General features: G+C 36.3%; 1 protein-coding gene across 1 annotated transcript; it reads left to right on the top strand.

Annotated features, from left to right (window-relative positions):
• The first annotated feature begins 646 nt into the window (after positions 1 to 646).
• On the top strand, positions 647 to 18,537 carry LOC136035255 (large ribosomal subunit protein uL22m-like). Its single transcript, XM_065716926.1, has 3 exons — positions 647 to 909; positions 12,596 to 12,809; positions 18,286 to 18,537. The coding sequence occupies exons 1-3, from the start codon at positions 679 to 681 to the stop codon at positions 18,501 to 18,503; spliced, it is 663 nt and encodes a 220-aa protein (XP_065572998.1). The 5' UTR covers positions 647 to 678; the 3' UTR covers positions 18,504 to 18,537.
• The last annotated feature ends 1,074 nt before the right edge of the window (positions 18,538 to 19,611 follow it).

Consider the following 19,611-nt stretch of genomic DNA (forward strand, 5'->3'; position numbering starts at 1 on the left):
TGGGCACTTGGAAAAGCAGATTAAGATTTGGCAGATTTTTACCATAGAAATACCAGAGCTGACTGACCATATTTCAAACAGTAGACTGTACCAAGTGTGGCTTTAATCCTGCTTTCTAGAGCTAAAGTGAGAGGAAGGTTGAGGCGTGTTGGGCACGTCCTGTGGATGAAGGATCACAGATTACCAAAGATTGTTCCTTTCGGCTAACTGCCTAGGGCTAAACAGAAAACAGGTCGTCCGCGGTTGGAGTGGGAGGATGTTTTAAAGAAAGATTTAAAGGAAATGGGAACTTCTTTGGAGGTTGTAAAAAGGGATGCCTTGAATAGATTGGGATGGAGGAGGAGATTCCGTAGCTGAGTTGGGCCTCAGGTGACTTGGTGGTGTGTTAAGTTGTAGCTAGTAATAGGGGTAAATGAGACATTCAGCTTCTTCCTAGCTAAATTATGAGTACGTAAATATTTACCTATTCGTATTAGGTATTAGTTTGACAAGGCGGAGATCTGACAACACAATTTGTAGAATGGGAAAATATAATAAAGACCAATCAGCAATAATCTTGCCTCTGTTTCTCTTTTATTTCTGTGGAACTATTCTTAACGTTAATATTTTATGGAGTATTCAATGCGACAATATTGTACAAAAAATTGCGCTTGTTAATAGAAGAAACTCTAGAAAAATATGAGCTTGCGGAAAATTTGTAGTTTTGGGCTCCCTTTTTGCAACCTTGCAGTTACTGGAAATGTTTTGAAGACCTTACCACCCTTATCGATAAAGAACTTTATTAGTACTTCAATAGCACTAAAAAAGATTGATCAGAGAACAGGGCAACCTATTCCTCCAAAGAAATGGTTAGAATACAATAGTGATGAATATCCAATCCAGAAACCTGGAGAACCAAGAAGACCTGCAGTAAGATTTTGTTTATTGTGTTTAAGTATTTGAACATGGGTGGTATAAGCCTACACTAATAGCTATTGAGAAGGAAACATGGTAAGAAAATAATTCATAGGCATAGACTAGTTTGTAATTTGCAAAATAGCCTAATTGAAGTTAATAGCCAACATTTTGACTATAGCTCCCCTACACTTTACAGTATAACCCTCCTGTATAACCTATATAAACCATATTATACATTTCCCATTCATTATACCTCACAATCAAAAAGAGAACAATCCTCTTGTTTCCAACCATTTATCTAGGCTATAAACTGAATCAACTGTGTTGAAATCAATTTTCTAAATGGAAAAATGCACAGAATTTATATATTTTGGCCTATATTTTTGTACATTTAATTGTGGACAAAGTGTGGTAGTGTTGCAGTCAACAAGCTATAAATGTAGGGTAAGACGACTGGTACTGGGACACTTAGATCACTCTGCCTATTCTGGGACAGAAGCTTTGATTGGATTGCAAAATGTCCAATACTGGGACAAAAGACTTTAATCTTAGACAGATTGGGTCTGTCCAATACTTGGTTTGGGTGTCCAAGATTAAAGTCTTTTATCCCAGTATTAGACATGTTGCAATCCAATCAAAAATTCTGTCCCAGAATAGGCAGAGTGATACAAGTGTCCCAGTACCAGTTGTCTTACCCTAATTATTCTGCAAATTATGAAGTAGCCTATGCCTAAGAATTGTTATAGAATGAGGGTTATTTTGAAAGCTGGATTGTGAGTTTATTGGCTCTAAAAAACCAAATGCTCCACTTGCTTTATGAATAGGCTACCAATATGTTCTATATTCCCTTGAAATCATTATGCAGTCATGGTCTTTAATGTTTCAAGGCAAAAGTATTGGTAATCCTAGAGATTAGTATTGAGTTCAATAAGTATATTTGAATGATTTTAGCATGCAGATAGAGATATAACATCCTCTATCTGGCTTTGTTGGTAATTTTATTCACAAGAAATGAAAAGTAACTTCAAATATTGAGCAGAAGCTCTTGTGCCATTGCTTTTTAGAACTTGTTTGAACTAAAAGCTCATTGGGTTTCAATTTTGCTATGTGAGAATTTACTTTTGAGTCATTTACATGCTTTGTTTAGATTTTGTCTACTTTACTCCTCTTCAACTGAAAGTGGATATTTGTCCAAATATTGGAAAAATAGCCAAATTCTTTCAAAACGGATAATTTATTGGATAGAAAAGTTCTAAAAAAGGCTAGTAGTTATCAAGGTATAGGCTATATACAGTTGAAACTCAACTACCAGTACTACAGTGAATATGATACAGTAAGGGAGAATCTCAATTTTTGTGTGTGTTTGCCTACAACTGCCTCATGCTATGTGTTGAAAGAATAAAATTTCCCAGTATGTTTTGCATTACATGCCATAGACAAGCCTATGGCTTACTTTGTTTTTTTGTTTAAAATAAATAAAAATTAACTAAGAAAGTTATCCCCATGTTTAAGGTTAGGAGCTCAATCAGTTTTTAAGGAAAGGCATTTTTTTCACAACCCCTGATTTCTCCCAAGTATAGAATGGAATGGTCTCATCTATTCCAAGTATGGAATAGATAAGGCAATTGATAACCATACTTGGGACAGACCCTAATGTGTCTTCTTGATATGAAAACTCTGCTATTTAATAGTAGTAATGGAGTAAATCCATAAAAACAGAAGAAAGAAGCTCAAATATCTAAGACCAGAATTAAGAAAATAGTGCTCATGTGTTTACAGTGTATCAAATGCTGGTAGATCACAAAGTGTCCTGCTTGTCTTGTGGTCTATCCTGAAGGCTCAGGATTTGGCAAGAGAGTTGTGGTGTCAGTGAAACTGTGCCAATAGGAAGCACCTGAAGAGACCAATTATTTTGAAATATGAAACTTTTATTTCTTGTTCCTCTGCAAGTTTTGAAAGGATTTCACCAGCACTGTGGCATTTTCTGTTTCTTTTTCAAAAACCAAGTTGCCAACATTGAAAGCAGAAAAAGGAGGCCTCCTCTGAACTGAAGGTCCTTCTGTTGGATCTGTTTCAATAGATTCTGAAACCTCTTCTGCCCTGCTGTTACTTTAATAAAGAATGATTTTGTTTGATTTTAGATAACTAAAAAGGGGTTTGTGAGAGCTTCTTTCAGTTTCTTAGCTTTTTGAAGAACAGTCAGCTCCTCAATATTTTTTTCTTCTTTGTAGTATCCATAAATATTCTGCAGACTAATTTTGATTGACCTTTTGATGTTGTCTCTCTTGGATAAGCTTTTGGATATGGTCTTTTCATGACATGTGAAACTTTCTGGATTGAAGTGCAGGTGACTTGTGAATATTGAGATGCTACACCTCTCTCTTCTTTGGGATTTGAGGAAGTCATGTCTTCATCTCTTGGCTCAGATGCAGACCCACCCAATGGTCAGTCAGTTACAGCTGATGATAAAAATCATCATTGACAGAAATATTAGTAAATGGGCAAATATCCATTGCTTAAAAATCTGCTGTGATGCTTGAATGGGTGAAAGAAAGGGGATACAAAAATGTCAACAAACTGGGTGATTTTATACAGAAGAACTGCATGAAATAGATTTTTATAATGATTTTTCAGAGAGTAGAAAGCCCCAAGATCAACTTGTTCCAGTTTCTGTGATGTATGTGGAGCCAAATTTAACATGATCTCATGATTATTATTTGCTACCTGGATGGGTTCCACTGATTAGTGAGATTCGTGATCATTTACAATAAGTAGCTGGGATCTACTTATTTGGCTGTGTAGTGAAGACAAAGTGATAAAAAAACTGAATAAACACTGAAGCCATAGTCCAGCCACTGTTGCTAACACAAGCAACAGTACCAGGTGAACCCCTAATGCCTTCCTTGGTGTTGTCTTTTTCCTTGGGAAGACTAGTGTTGGTGGAATTGAGTTTCCAGATTCTAAAATACAGGCAAGAATTGTCATGGTCTGTCTTCTGTGTGCAGAAGTTGCCACTTGATATTGATATATTCATTGAGTATCTTAGCAACAGTCTTGTGTGGCCTTTGAATGGTGGTCTAGGCACTCTCATTCATGTTCTATATACTATAGGGAGAGAAAGCCTTCCTGGTTGTGACACCTCATAGCTTTGAGAAGAAGATGCTAAAATCGTAGAGGTTGAAACTGGTCACCCTAGAGAGGCTAGTGGCTTCATATGTTGTGAGTGAAAGGTCTTGATTTTGTGACATAAATCCATAATAGCATTTCTGACTTGCTCTTTTCTTTTCAGCCCACCTCACAATGGTATGGTTTCCTGGCTATATGCAAAAGTTTGTTGATTTTTTAGGTTTGCCATTAGGCTATCTTAGCATGTCAAAGCAAAATTTCCCTGGCTATTTCCTTTCTGTTCATAGTTGCTATACATAGAACATGTCCCAAGTATTGACACTTGGGACAGTCCCAAGTATTGATACTTGGACAATCCCAAGTATAAAACCAGACTTTGTCTCTGAAGTAATTCAATTTTAATCTAAAATGTTAAAAAGAACTCATCAGACCCATCAATTCTATTTCAAAAGGGACTAATGCATAAGTAATGCACCTAGTGTAAAGAAGTCATTATGTATTTTTTTTTACAATTTTTTGCTAGATGGGATGGGTGTCTGTTTAGGCCTGTCAAATATGGACACTCCCCTACTTTTGATAAAGTAGTACATCTCAAATTATAAAGCATAATATTTATGGCTAGTACAATACTTGTCACTGAAATAGTTATAGTGCTAATTGTAATTTATAGAATCATAGTAGCAATCAGCTTTTATACCTTACTTTTGGGGTAAATAGGTTCTAAGATTCTAAGGAGACAGCTAGAAACAGGATTTGTGTCAACTATTCACCACAGATCCTTGAGAATGCTCTCATAGAGATTAAAAATGGAAAATTAACCCAAAGAGCTGCTGCTGACAAGTATGGAATCCCCATAAGCACCCTCATAAACAAAGTGGGAAAACATCATTCATAAGATGTTGGTAGGCCCACTCTGCTAAACAGGGAAGAGGAAAAATGCTTGATCTATACTGTTTGCTATCTATCAGCAAGTGACTTAGATAAGATAAGACTTAATATTAAAACACACCTATTACAAGCCCAAATGGGCCAAATTTGCACTTTAATGTCAGAAAAAATGAAAACAAACAACAACAACAACAAAATATAAAAGGATCAATGTCAAAAGTAATTTTAACTCACAAATTAAAAGGTCAATAGCAAATCAGCAAAATGTCAGAACAAAGAAAAACTTGTAAAAATAAAAAAGGAATACAATAATTGAAACAATTTAGTTATGCAACCAAAAATAGAAAGCTCAAAATTTGCAAAATGAACATTAAAAATATAAGGTGAAAAGGAAGATAAAGGAGGGAGGGGGTAAGGAGCTTCACTGATTGAATATGTCAATCATGTAAGGGATGGAAGGTTTTCTATATCTTTCAGTGGAATATTTTAGGGGGAAGGAGGGTTTTTTTGGAGCTGAATGCAGGAGGAAGGGGTGAATATTGACTAGGGAAAAGGGTAGTTGTCCAAGGGTTGTGAAGGGTATTGTTAGCAAAACACAAGGAAATTTTTGCTCTCCTTTCCTTAAGGGTAACTAGATTGGTTCTCTGAAGAAGGGAAATATAAGGTACTTTACCCTCATTAAAGATAATTCTTAGGCACCTTTATTGGGCTGCCTCTATTCTGTCCAACAATTCAATGGAGATGCCTGGATGCCAAAGAGGACAGGCATACTTGAGGGTTAAGAGTACAAATGAGAGGAAAATCCTCAAACAATGCAGTTTAGGACATTTAAATTTTTTAAGGAGGGAAAATGTGACATTTGCATGTTTTAAAATATCATTAATATGGCGATCCCATTTTGTGCCAATTAAGATGGTAACAGCCAGTAATCTTATAGTGGTGACATACATTTCAGGGGGGATGAGCAGGAGAAAGAAGGGGGATTGCACTGCTATGCAGTTGCTGGTAGAATTGCCATCTTTGTTCAGTATTTGACTTGGAGAATAATGAAAGCAGCAAAATACAATCTAATTATAGGGGCGTGGTAAAACTTAGGGTCTTACACTTACCCAAATGGTTTCATCATATTCTGAAAGGTTGGGAGGATGAATTAATTTAGGGAAAAGATAATTACCCACGAATTAATAATATCCCCCCTCCCTTTTTACCTAGGGGGCGGTCATGAGGACAAAGTTATATGAACTAGGAGTGGTTATCAATTTTCAGCAAGTCAAGGTTCTGTGCTTGGACCTCCATTATGGCAATTGCTTCAATTTTGTGTACTTGAGAGAGGGCCTCTAATTCGATCAGTTTATCAAAATTCAGGCTTTTGACGTTAGTAACAAGGAGCTTTGGGAAAGTAAAACAAATACTAAAGTGAGCTTTTTTTGTGTGTGTTAATTGAGCCTGAAGGAAGTAGGAGGAACATGGATCTGAGGGAGGAGAGCCATCTCTTTTGGAATTAAGACTGGGGTTCGTTTGGGAAGTGGGATTTAAAAAAGGGGATTTGAGCAGGCCTGAGAGAAAAAGAAGACAGCAGATAGCTCATGGGGATATTATTAACATCACAGGGAACTACAGTGGAATAGAGATAATCTGTTGCACAGCTGTTCCCTTGTGATTGTCATAGTGGGAATGGTGATTCCTGTCTGTTGAAGAGTTGTTGGTTTGTGGTAGAAAGGGGAGGACATAAGGGCACATTCAGTATGTGCGAGGGGGTAAGGCTCTGTATGAGGGGGGAGGGGTGGCAAAGGGATGTTGTTTGGAAAAGTAGGAAAAGGAATTATGGGTACTGGTATTATTAAGAGGCTGGGTATAATATCAGAACAAGGGGGGTATTTCTTGTTCAGGCATTTGGGATCGAATATGTTTAAAAGAAGTGGGGGAGCTAGTAATCGGGAAGTGTTTTTATGGCACTTTGTATTTACCAAGTGACATATAGCAATAGCAAATTCTGTTGGTCTGGCTGTTGGTCCTGGTTTTGCTAGTTTAGGCACTTCCAGATAAGCTAGGACGATGAAATTTGGCAGGCGTATCAGGGACCAGACCAGATTAATTTAGAAATAGTCGTCTCGCCGATTCGACCATCTTGGGGGAGTGGGGGGATGGTTAACTTGGAGAAATTAGAAAAATGAGGTATTTTTAACTTACAAACAGGTGATCAGATCTTAAAATTTGATATTTAGAAGGATATCGTGTCTCAGAGCTTTTATTTTAAATTCCGACAGAACCCGGTGACATTGGGGGGAGTTGGAGGGGAAAACCTAAAATCTTGGAAAATGCTTATAGTGGAGGGATTGGGATGAAAACTTGGTAGGAAAAATAAACACAAGTCCTAGATTCGTGATTGACATAACCGGAACAGATCCGCTCTCTTTGGGGGAGTTGGGGGGAGGGTTAATTCTGAAAGATTAGAAAAAATGAGGTATTTTTAACTTGCAAAGGAGTAATCAGATCTTAATGAAATGTCATATTTAGAAGGACCTCATAACTCAGATGTCTTATTTTAAATCCTGACCATATCCAGTGTCATTGGGGGGAGCTGGGTTGGGGGGGGGGAACTGGAAATATTGGAAAACTCTTAGAGTGGAGAGACCAGGATGAAACTAGGTGGGAAAAATAAGCAGAAGTCCTAAATACGTGATGGCATAACTGGACTGAATCCGCTCTCTTTGGGAAAGCAGAGGGGGTTTTAATTCAGAAAATTAGAAAAATTGAGGTATTTTTAACATAAGAATGGGTGAATGGATCTTATTGAAATTTGATATTTAGAAAGAACTCATGTCTCAGAGCTCTTGTTTTAAACCCGACCAGATCTGGTGACATTGGGAGGAGTTGGAGGTGGAAACTGGAAATCTTGGAAAACACTTAGAGTGGAGAGATCAGGATGAAACTTGGTGGGGAGAATAAGCAAATGTCGTAGATACGTGATTGATGTAACAGGACTGGATCCGCTCTCTTTGGGGGAGTTAGGGGGGGGGGTCCAGTGCTATGGCGAGTTTGGTGCTTCTGGACATGCTAGGACAATGAAAATTGGTAGGCGTGTCACGGACCTGTACAGATTGACTTGATAAAGTTGTTTTCCCTGATTCAACCATCTTGAGGAATGAAGGGAGAGAAAAAAAGGTTTTTTAACTTACCAGTGGGTGATCAGATCCTATTGGGTTTTGTTATTTAGAAGGACCTCGTGTCTTAGAGCTCTTATTTTAAATCCCGATCAGCACTAAGCCTCTGATTTTCCTTTTAAATTAATCTATTTATTCTTAGAATTTTGCTATAGCTCATGCCATATGAGCTCTTGGCTTTTGACTCTTCCGACCTCGTCACAAGTGCCATATGAGTTCGTAGCTCTTGTTTAATTCTTGAGCTATGTTCAACAAACTTTGATTGGTGATTTTTGCTTGGGTGCAGTGCACTAAAAAGGATGGCTAAAGAGAGAGGAGTGACTCTTTACAATTTTTATTGTTTTCAGACTGGTGTAATTATCTTCCAAGGGGCAGATAAAAAGAAGGAGGAACCTTAACATGAGCTTTAGTTGAACCAAAACAATACTTATAATGGCACTCAAGCATACTAATTTGCATAATAGGTAAAATTTACATAAGTGCAACAAATTGCAACAACTAACTCTACAATTACCACTTAAGAATTGTTTACAAATTTTTGAAGGAATATCACTTTTGGTGATATTTGTATCACCAAATGTCAGTGTTTGTATGGCAATTTCAAGCTTTTGAGCAGCCGTTATAGCTGTATGATTATGGGAAAACTTTTGGTCAAGTTTGCAATTTCTATACTTGAAAAGCTGGCTATTTTTTTTTAGCACTGCTACCGTGATTATTTTTAATAATCAAGGTCATTAATCATGACCTTGATTAATCATAATCAAGGCTTTAATCATGACCTTGTCTAAAAGTACAGTTATCTCCTATTTTGCATGAACCAGCCAAAATCGTATTTGCAGATCGATATATTTGAGACAAAGGGACTTTCTTGTTTTTCAGATTATTCACTTCACTTTTTAAAAAACATTTCGGATGTCTATGATAGGGCTAACAAGGTCATTATGCTGATTAGTGGAAATATAATTATCCAGAGATGAGACAAGGTCAGACTGATTACCCAGTTAATGAATAATTGATGAATATTCAGTATTTTTGACGTGACAGATCCAGTCACTAAGACTGGTTTTCTGTTTTTTTTTGGCTTTTACTCAATTGGTGTAATTATTTTTTGGATTTGTCTTTGTCTTGCTGAGTAGAAAGAAATGGGGTTTAGAATACTCAATTCAGGAGCTATTGTTACATTGTATTGTAGACAGGGGTGAGTAATAATTCCCAAAATTTGTGTCAAAGCCTCTTTTAGCTTGTTTTTTTCCAACAATGCAAACTCTGGTTTGAGGCAGTCAGGTTTCACAGAGCAAATTTTGGTTTGGCTCCCAGAATCTCTAGCAAGGGGATTTCGATACATCGATTCATCAATTGGAAGACTGGAGAAAAGTTTAGTCTGGAGTTGTACCTCACGTGAGCAGGGGTGAAAGTTACTAGTGGTGGTACAAAGAATAGACGAAGGGTCAACAAAAAGAGGAGTGTTGCCCTCAGTCTGATTGGAAGCTTCCAGAGGGGGAATGTCTCTTCATGATGGAGGCACTTCCATTGGATCAGTACAAACTTCAATTTTTAGCAAACAACCTTTGATTTCTTGAGGGGTTGACCCTCAGAATGTCTATAACTTTGACAAGACAAACCTTAGAGATGTTGGAGCTGGGAAGATGATCTCATTAATATTGCATTTAAAAGTGAAGGCTATGATCCACTTGGACAGAGAATAGCCCTAAAGAGACTCAACACAACAGGTCAAAGTCAAGAGGGTTTGACAAATTTGCTGTGAAGACTTTTTTGAAAATCCGTTGCTTCTCACGCTAAAGAAAAAAGATAGAAATAAGTTAATTATTTCCAATAACTTGTCATCACATATCAGTGTGTCTGTTCTCAAAATGTGCAAAAAATACAACATTCGTTTTGTCTCACTGCCAGCCAACTTGAGCCTTATAATACAGCGACTTGATGTTGCGTACTTTTGTCTTATGAAAATAGCATGGCAAAAGACACTGCTTAGGATCAAATCAGGTAAAGGCTCTAGAAGCACAGGCCTTCCTAAAGGGGATTTTCCAAGGTTGTTGAAGGAACTTTTGGATGATCCTGATGAATTTAATGGAGCAGCAAATGTGATATTGGGATTTTGAAAAGCTTGGATCATCTCATTCAACCCCCAGGAAGTACTAAACCAGCGCCTATTAAGCAATCTATGTCATAAGCAATTGAAGTCTCTTGTGTTGTTATTTTTATTCTTTGCAGTCAAAACAATTATTAAAATACAAATTTTGTACCAAAGTTAGTTTACTAGTACTGGAAATGTCGAATTATGCTTTAAAGACAGGAGGCCCAAAGTTACCCCACTCCCCAGTGTAAGATTGGTCAAAACATTAAACTTTTTAAAATAGAAAAATTAATTTAAAAATATTTTATGTGGAAACCTTTTCCAAAGAGATAATGCCACATAACTCTAAAGACTTCACCCTATGATCAATCCTGCATACTGATTTATAGACTAGAGTGTATGAAAAGTATTATGGTAGGTCATGACTTGGGAAAATTCGTTTCCTCCTCCTAGCCCCCTTAAAATGTCTCAAAATTGTCTGCTGACTGAAATTAGAGACCCATGAAGGTTGAAAGTCTTGCACAGTTTCAAAACTTGATTTGCTTGTTTACAAATCAGTCAATCCTTCGCTTTTAGAAAAAAAGGTATTCCCATTTGATAGCTGTTTAATGAGTCTCAGATTCTTTATTACTTTGCATTAAATGCTATGCATTACAGCAGAAAAATTACAATGTATAATTTGTATATCAAGAGACGAAGATTTGCTTGGTGATTATTGCTTGTAATAATTGTCTGTTTTCTGGTGTGGCACAACAATCTAGATAGATGATGACTTCCTTTTCATCAAGCAAAGATTAATCCTCTAGTACTTGACTTACAACTTCAATCTTCTTAACTCAATGGTGAATGCAATATAACTTAACTTTAAAATCAAATTTCTTGTGTGTCATTGTCAAAATTTTGTTATTTATTTATTTTAGTTGGAAGAATTAGAGATGGGATATGCTTTCTGTTATTTTGGGGAGTTGTTGTAGTAATTCAATAACACTCGGGGTGAATCCATCGCTCAAACTAATGCTGGTTATTAACCTAAACTAGGTTATAATAACTGACAGAAAACTCTTATTGGATGATTACACTGAAAACTTAAAGAAATTTTGCATAAGGGAACCCTATCAAACAGGATAGGCCCCCCCCCCAAAAAAAAGAGTTAAAAAATGGAATTTTTCCTTTCTGAATAGCTTGAAGCTTTCATCTGTAAGTTCTTGGGCCAAGAGGACACTAATTCATTAAAGAAATTAGGTCTAGGATATGTATCTCTAAAAAACATCTCAAAATTCTTCACAAGTTTTTTTTTCCAAATAACTGGGAACTCTTGGCTGAAAGTACACCCCCAAGCCCAAAAAAGCATTACCTGCAAACATGCAGTGCACAGTTACCTAAAGAAACATGGTAAAACCAGGGGCTTAATTTGCTATGGGACAGGGGGGCAACTGCCCCCTTCAAACCCAAGTTTGCCCCCAGACCTCAGTTTGTCCCCCTCACCTCACCCCCAGTTGAAATTTAGTTTTTGCAAAAAAAAACTCCTCAAAACTAAAATAAACCTGCATAATTCAAGTATCCAGAGCTACAGGTCAGTTTCCTTACGTCTATCTTTGCCTTTATGGTAATATATGGATGATTTTTCAGTTTTCACTTGATTTGGGAAAATTGGCTCCAACTTTGCCCCCCTAGGATTTTGACAAAACAACGGCACTGGGAAACATAGCTGGAAATAAAGGCAATGACAAATTTGGGACAATCTTGAAAAGTCAATGAAGAATATTTCTAGAAAATAATCATTTTTGTATATCTGAAAATCGTGTGGGTACACCACTTCTAGTGAAAGGTGACTCAAAAGGGAGGTGAAAGCCATAAGGAGAAATGTGTAGGATTGTTTCTGTTTTTCTTTGGATAATTCTCTGTTATGCTACTTCTTGGGCTTAAAATTGAAAGATTTTAACAACATAACTTTTAGGACATGCTGAGGGGGGGGGGGTTGTTGAATTAACCAAAAGGCGCTATGTACATACTACTACTATTATTAGTGCTGTTACTGAGGCTGTGTTTAGGTAAAACTTACATGCATAGGGGAAGGTTGTACTAAATCAAAATGTATTATTTGCAGGCATTTTGCCAAAAGGATGTATCAGCAATGTCTCAAGAATGGTTTAGAGCAATAACTTGAAACTTTCAGGACACGTTGAGGGGATGTTGACAAAAACCAAAAGGCACTATGAGACTGTTACTGCTACTTCTACTAGGGTTAAATGTATTAAAGTGGATTTTCTGGAAATGCTGAGAGGATATAAAATTAAAGCACATTACGTTTATGCATGTTGTCAATAGGAAGTATCAGCAATATCTCAGGAATAGCTTAGAGTGTTAAGTTGGACTGTTTTAGGGCATGCCGAGAAGTCTCCAGTACTGTTTGTTTGTCTTTTAGTTCGTTTGTCATGCCAAGTTCAACATCAAATACAGTCCTGACAAAATGTGGTATGTTGCCTGTTTTGTTAGAGGGATGAGTGTTAATGAAGCTATAAAGCAACTTGACCATTTGAATGATAAAGGAGCTGCTTATGTGAAGGAAACTATTTTAGAAGCCCAAAGATTGGCAGTTGAAGAGCACAATGTTGAGTTCAAGAGTAACTTGTGGGTTGGTAAGTTTGTTTCTTTGCTTTACTTTTTAAATGTTGCTATTTGTTTGCTAATCCTAGGGTAGTATCAAATAATTGTCATATTACTTATTTATCCTTATATTTGTTTTATTTATCTATAGTATTTATTTTTATATTATTTGTTGAATTGTCCTAGCCAATTCAGGCTAGATTTTAAATCCTTTGTCCATGAGGACTTGGGCTCAAGCCCTTATGTTGCAGGTTATTTGGTTTGGGACAGTTGTCAGTGGTGGGACTCTGTAAGCTCTGTCAGAATCAACCCAGCTCTAAATGGCTACCTGGGGAAATCAGGGTGAAAAACAGGGAAAACATTGGGTGATCTCAACTATGTGTTGTACTTCGAGCTGAAGGTAGAGAATCTGGAGATTGGTTCCCGAGCTTTGCAGACCATTGGTTAGCATGCAAAAAGAAATATTTATCATTTGTGTGTTAATATTGTATTATTTATTTATATCAGATTATCATTTGTTGGATTGAAAGCCACAGTAGTGAACTGGGTGGTCATACACTATTCTTATGGTTTTTGCATTCGAAATTGCATTAAAATGGGGAAAACAACCAATTACTTACTTTCACTGAGTGCACACCTGCGGGTGGGTATCACCTCTCCAGAGTGCTCTCCTATAGATTAGTTGGAAAATAGCTGCTCAAAAATACACTTTTTCTTATTTGAACTGATTATTCCCTGAGTGAAAATGCTTTTCTCTTCTTGCCCACCAGGCATCCATAAAGGCAAGTTATTTTTACACTTGAAGTAATTGGATGAGTTTCTGAGTAAACCTAAAATTGTAAATTTAATATATATTCAAATATTGGTTGATTTTTATAAGAGTTGTTTTTTTATTAGTACCAGAAACTGAATAGAAAAAAAATATTTTGTTTCCTGATTTGGATTGAGCCTCAAAGAAAAATTTCAAAACAGAGGAAACATTGTAAAAAAATATGGTAACAAAAAAGATGAATGTCGTATTGTGAATTCATGCAGGGGCAACGTGTAAAAACACAGATGCACACGTCAAATCCTGGGGGGGCAGAGACCATATCCTGCAGGTAGTGTTGGGTTTGAAATAGCCAAAAAAGGGTGTTTTTTTTAGGTCTGATAAATAAGTACTAATTATTTTATGCTGATATTTTTTTTTCTAGGGAGAGTAGATTGCAAAAATAGCTTGGTAATGAAGTATAATAGACATCGAACATACTCATTAGGATTACTCAAAGACTGAACAATAACCACAGTTACCATCCTTGGTGCAAATGTACCATTTGTGATACTACTTGTGGAAGTTGATGCGTTTTTTTTCGTTTGGTGTGTTTAAATGCTTTGTCAATACCCGAATTAGCTACATGTATCACAACAGACTTTGGACATCTCTGACAGATCAACAGTGTTCGGACTCGCCTATAAATTCCAATAAATTCCTATATTTTAATGCACTCCTATAAAATGACTATATTTTGGCTAAAATTCTATTATTCCTATATTTTCGGCTGAAGAGCACTAAGAACGTTGCTCATGATTTGCAATTTTCTGTCTTTTGGTGTAGATTGATAATTAATTACAACTGTTGAGCTTTTGAACTTAACTAATGCTTTGTGTTGGGCTTAGTAAGCTTCTTCTGCCTGGGCTATGCTGTTGTGTTGACCTAGTAGCCTATGTTTTGTTTTTTGTCATGTTGGGCCTGTCCGAAATGAGCGAAGATCAGTATATAGGCTAGCAGACTCTGCTTAATGAGACTGGAGCTCTTGCGACTTATGTGTTTCCTCGCTGAACGCTGGCTGGCTGATGTGAATACGGCCCAGTTATTCAAATGGGCTATTCTAAGATAGTTGCTAATCGAGGGAAGTATAATAGACGTGCACTGGGTAGGCTATATGCTACATTATGTGATCAATCTGTCCTTTATCTATCTGGTCTTTATCCCCTTCTAAAGAAAAATGATGTTAATCAGATTCGGACTTTTTATTTCAGATATTGTAAATTTTTACTTTATCTCCCCCCTTGGTATAGCAATGGTAAGATAATTCGTAAGTTTGATGTCCCTGATATAAGTGCAAAATTGGCCCTCCTGCATGGAAGATTGGCGGAATAAGCTTTTTATCGTTTATCGCCTCATCATCCTTTGGTCCGTCTGTTCGGTTAATCTCATTGTAGCATAGTTTTTTTATGGCACTTGGTATTAACCAAGTGACATATAGCAATCGCAAATTCTGTCGGTCTGTCTGTCTGTCGGTCCTGGTTTTACTACTTTAGGCACTTCCAGGTAAGCTAGGACGATACAATTTGGCAGGCATATCAGGAACTGGACCAGATTAAATTAGAAATAGTCGTTTTCCCGATTCGACCATCTGGGGGGGGGGGACTGGGGGGCCTGTTAATTCAGAAAAATAGAAAAAGCAGTATTTTTAACTTACGAACCGTTAATCAGAGCTGTTATTTTAAATCCCGACCGGATCTGGTGACATTGGGGGAGTTTGGAGGGGGAAACCTAAAATCTTGGAAAACACTTAGAGTGGAGGGATTGGGCTGAAACTTGGTGGGAAAAATAAGCACAAATCCTAGATACATGATTAGCATAACCAGAACGGATCCGCTCTCTTTGGGGTAGTTGGGAGGGGGGGGTTGATTCTGAAAAATTAGAAAAAAATAAGGTATTTTTAACTTACGAACGGGTGATCGAATCTCAATGCAACTTGATATTTAGTAGGATATCGTGTCTCAAAGCTCTTATTTTCAATCCCGACCGGATCTGGTGACATTGGGGGGAGTTTGGGGTGACCTAAAATTATGGAAAACGCTTAGATTGGAGGGGTTGGTGGGGAAAATAAGCACAAGTCCTAGATACATGATTGACATATCCAGAACGGATACGCTCTCTTTGGGGTAGTTTGGGGGGGGGGGGGTTGATTCTGAAAAATTAGAAAAAATGAGGTATTTTTAACTTGCGAACGGGTGATGGGATCTCAATGAAATTTGATATTTAAAAGGATATCGTGTCTCAAAGCTCTTATTTTAAATCCCGACCGGATCTGGTGACATTGGGGGGGACCTAAAATCATGGAAAACGCTTAGATTGGAGGGATCGGGATGAAACTTGGTAATTTATGTGACCAGGCATCCCACGCCATCTACCACAGATCTGATCCCGAGGACTTCCGAATCCTATATTTGGCCTATATTTGGGCCCGGGAAATCCTATAAAAATAGAACAGAGCCTATAATTTGAAGCGAACCGACCTGTCCGAACCCTGGATCAGTGCAACTTGCAATTGACCCCTGACTTATTTGCCGTGGTTGATTCTATTAAGGGGACTATCTCGTCTGATTTAAAGTCTCATATCCTCTCTCATATTTTGGCCTTGTCTTCTATTTATTTATTTTTTTTTGTAGGATTTCTAACTTTAACATTACTTTAATCACAATCTTGAAAAATTGTTAGATGGGTTCTCGATTTATACATGCTTAATCCATTCTGCATGCAAATGGGTATTCAGAAGGTGATATGCATCCATTTGTGTCACTCATCAGATTCAGATAAAAATGGAAGGGTCCATTTGCCTGGCCTGAACTTCAGTCCAGCACTTTTTAAAATCAGGGTTTTATTTTTAATTTTTTAATGGTCAGGTAATCGTTTTTTGTCAGCTGTTCGAAAACAATCTCCCTCGTAAACCCCTGCCGGATTTTTTTTTGCAATGCTGCCTTTTTTGGACCTAATGATTATCTAAGAATACTGACAATAAAAAATCTGTTGACTAAAAAGGACGGGTTTTTGTTAACAAGTTTTTTTGTCACCTTACGTGTACAAACGGGTATTCAGAATGTGATATTCGTCTAGTTGTGTAACTCACAGGAATCACATAAAAAATTGATGGTTCCATTTGTCTGACCTGAACTTCCATCCTCCACTTCCAAAAGTCAGGACATCATTTTTTGTCGAAATTGCCTCGTAATCTTTTTTTGCCAGTTGCTTATATGCAGAATCTTCTTCATAAATCTCCATAGGATGTTTTTTAACCAATTTTTTTTAAAGTATTCTTCAAAGGATCTGTTTTTATTGAACATAGTATTACCAAAGACTTTTCAGTACTATACTTTTGCTTCTGTCTGATATATATATGGCCAGTGCCCTCAGCACTAAACCTAGCTACTTAATTCTTGATCCTCATCCTTAATCTACTTAATACTTAGGCTGCTATGCTTAAGCTTCTTATATATATATATATATATATATATATATATATATATATATATATATATATATATATATATATATATATATATATATATATATATATATATATATATATATATATATATATATTTTCTTTAAAATAGTTTCATAAAAAAGAACCTTCTAAATTTAGTATTTTGACAAAAAAAAACTTCTGTTAAACCCCTACCAACCCCTCCTATACAGGTCCATTCACATGAAGATCTTGCTGCAGAAGAGATTTTGCCATCAGCTGCCCCATTCAGAATAAAATTCAGCTAAATTCCTAAACGTGGTAGATCCATAACTAATGTTTATTTGATTTTTTTTTTTATTATTTGATTCTTTTTTTTTTTAATTGCTTACCGGTGTATAAAGGTTGATATAAAAGCTTTAGATAAAATGACTGCTACTACTACTTATAACTCACTGCAGCATCAAGCCTCTTCAGGCCAACCCAGGTGCGTACGCTCCTCTTCCGTGCCAATTTGCGCAAAGGTGCCCACTTTACACCGTCCCAAGAAGCTCTAATTCTCTTTAGATCCTTTTTAATGACCTATTTCCATGTTATTTGGGGACGACTTGCTTTTCGCTCGGTCCTAAACGATAAATGGCCGAAAAGGACGCTATTTGGCAAATTCTCATCCGCAAAACGTACAAAATAACTGTATATGAATTAAATATATGGTGAGAATTTTAGCTCTAATCAGAACTAGCTATTGGGGTACATTATGTTATAAATGAAACCGTTAATAGCTAGAGGTCCTCGTAAAGAGGCCGCAATTTAGCTTTTAGGGCAGATTACATCCGGGTAAGTTAAGATTAGTGAAAAGCCTAATGCCCGTGTCGCATCATAGTCATATGGAATTTTCTTGATTTTAGCGTCATACTGCAATAAATTAGTTTAAATTAGCAAGAAATAAGTTTCTACCAGCTGTAATTTGTGTTCAACTGTTTTCTACTAAATCTAAGTCTTCTTAACTTTTGTCAGATTCCTCTCACAGATAGATTATCTCTATCTTTTATATTTTTAAAAAGTATGCCTCAATCCTTGACTCTGATTGGTCAGTCAATAAATTTGTGCTTGAAATTTGAACAATATTCAACTCGAGAATTTACGAACGGCGAACATAGTTGGCGCTGTAGTCGTGCGTAATTTTGGTTTTGTTGACAAGTGTGACTATAAATGTGGCTTGGGCATAATTCTTTTGATGCTTAATCACCTTGCTTAAAGCACTACTTTTTTTTAGCTGATAGCCGATCTGGTAAAGGCCTAGTCATAAAGGGCTTAAGAAGACACGCTAGGAGGAAGTTTGGTGTCATTAAATACAAATACTGTCATTATTTCCTGAAACTGGAAGAGGGTCCGCCTCCCAAGCATTACTACAGACAAGATCTATCAGCACCTGATAAATTAAAGAATTATTTGGACTATTATCGAAAGAGGATCATACCAGACTCTTTATAATTTTTTTTTAGAAAGTAAATTTTTCTATCGTTTACTTACGAAATTTGCTATTTTTAGTCGCTAATAGTCAATATTTGAATACTAAAAGACAATTATGCTTAACACAGCAAATAATTCCAAATAATTAGCTTATATTTATACAGCTCCTACTTAACAGTATTGCCGCCACCGTTGATTACCAGATATATAATGCATATTATGCGGAACAAATACCCTATCAGGTATATCTATCTACCATATCAGGTACATATATAGGTATATCATATCAGCATATCCGGTATATACCTTTCAGTCCCATTCATAATAAGATTTTACTAATACCAAGACTTAACTAGTTCTAATGTAATTAATCAGGTTTTTCATAGAATTTTTTATTGACTTACAAAATTGTATGAAAAATGCTGATTGGCTCAAATTAGCGCTGGTTAATTGCCGGTATTAGCAAAATTTTGTTGTGAATGGGCCTTTCCGCCTAAAGCAAATAACCGTTAAAGGCAAATTTAGTGATCACATTTTTTTACATGACTTATGTGTTAATTCAAAAACGCGTTCACAAAATATAAAAAGGGACGGAACATAAATGAACAAAAGAAACAAGCACGTGAAACAGACATTTTCACTATATATAAATTTTTGTTAGTTGTCAGCTTGTCTTGAATATTAAATTAATTTTTACTTGTTTAAAGATTTGCTTGTTTCATGCATATTTTTTTGCTGTTCAGTCATTTCTCATCTTATATAACTTCGCTTGCTTTTTAGATACCCAAAAACGATAAGACACCCCCCCCCCCCGTAAAATGATTTAATTTCCTCTTTAAATGCATATGAATGTGACGTCATTCACATGAATAATATTTCCAAAATTTTTAAACGAATTTTTCCAAACTTTTCACCTGTCTAGATAGTCGTTTTTCAGGCCAGAAATTCTCAGTGCGCCAATTTAAAAAAAAGTGATGTGTTGCCGTTTTCAAGAAAAAAAAAGCAAAAATACACAATTACTTGTTTAAAGAGAGTAGAGCAGATAGATTTATTCATTTACATCAGTATCTATTATTTCTGATAAAATCATTTATTTTAATTTCTGTTTGTTCTGGGTTTCATTTATTAT

This window comes from Artemia franciscana, chromosome 14 (genome assembly GCF_032884065.1).
Source record: "Artemia franciscana chromosome 14, ASM3288406v1, whole genome shotgun sequence".
Lineage (NCBI taxonomy): Eukaryota > Metazoa > Arthropoda > Branchiopoda > Anostraca > Artemiidae > Artemia > Artemia franciscana.

Excerpts from the sequence above, each read along its gene's own strand:
- LOC136035255 (XM_065716926.1), top strand. The coding sequence starts at position 679 with ATGAGCTTGCGGAAAATTTGTAGTTTTGGGCTCCCTTTTTGCAACCTT. Across the intron at positions 910-12,595 it reads GAGAACCAAGAAGACCTGCA|TTCGTTTGTCATGCCAAGTT; the intron begins GTAAGATTTTGT and ends TTTGTCTTTTAG. Across the intron at positions 12,810-18,285 it reads CAAGAGTAACTTGTGGGTTG|CTGATAGCCGATCTGGTAAA; the intron begins GTAAGTTTGTTT and ends ACTTTTTTTTAG.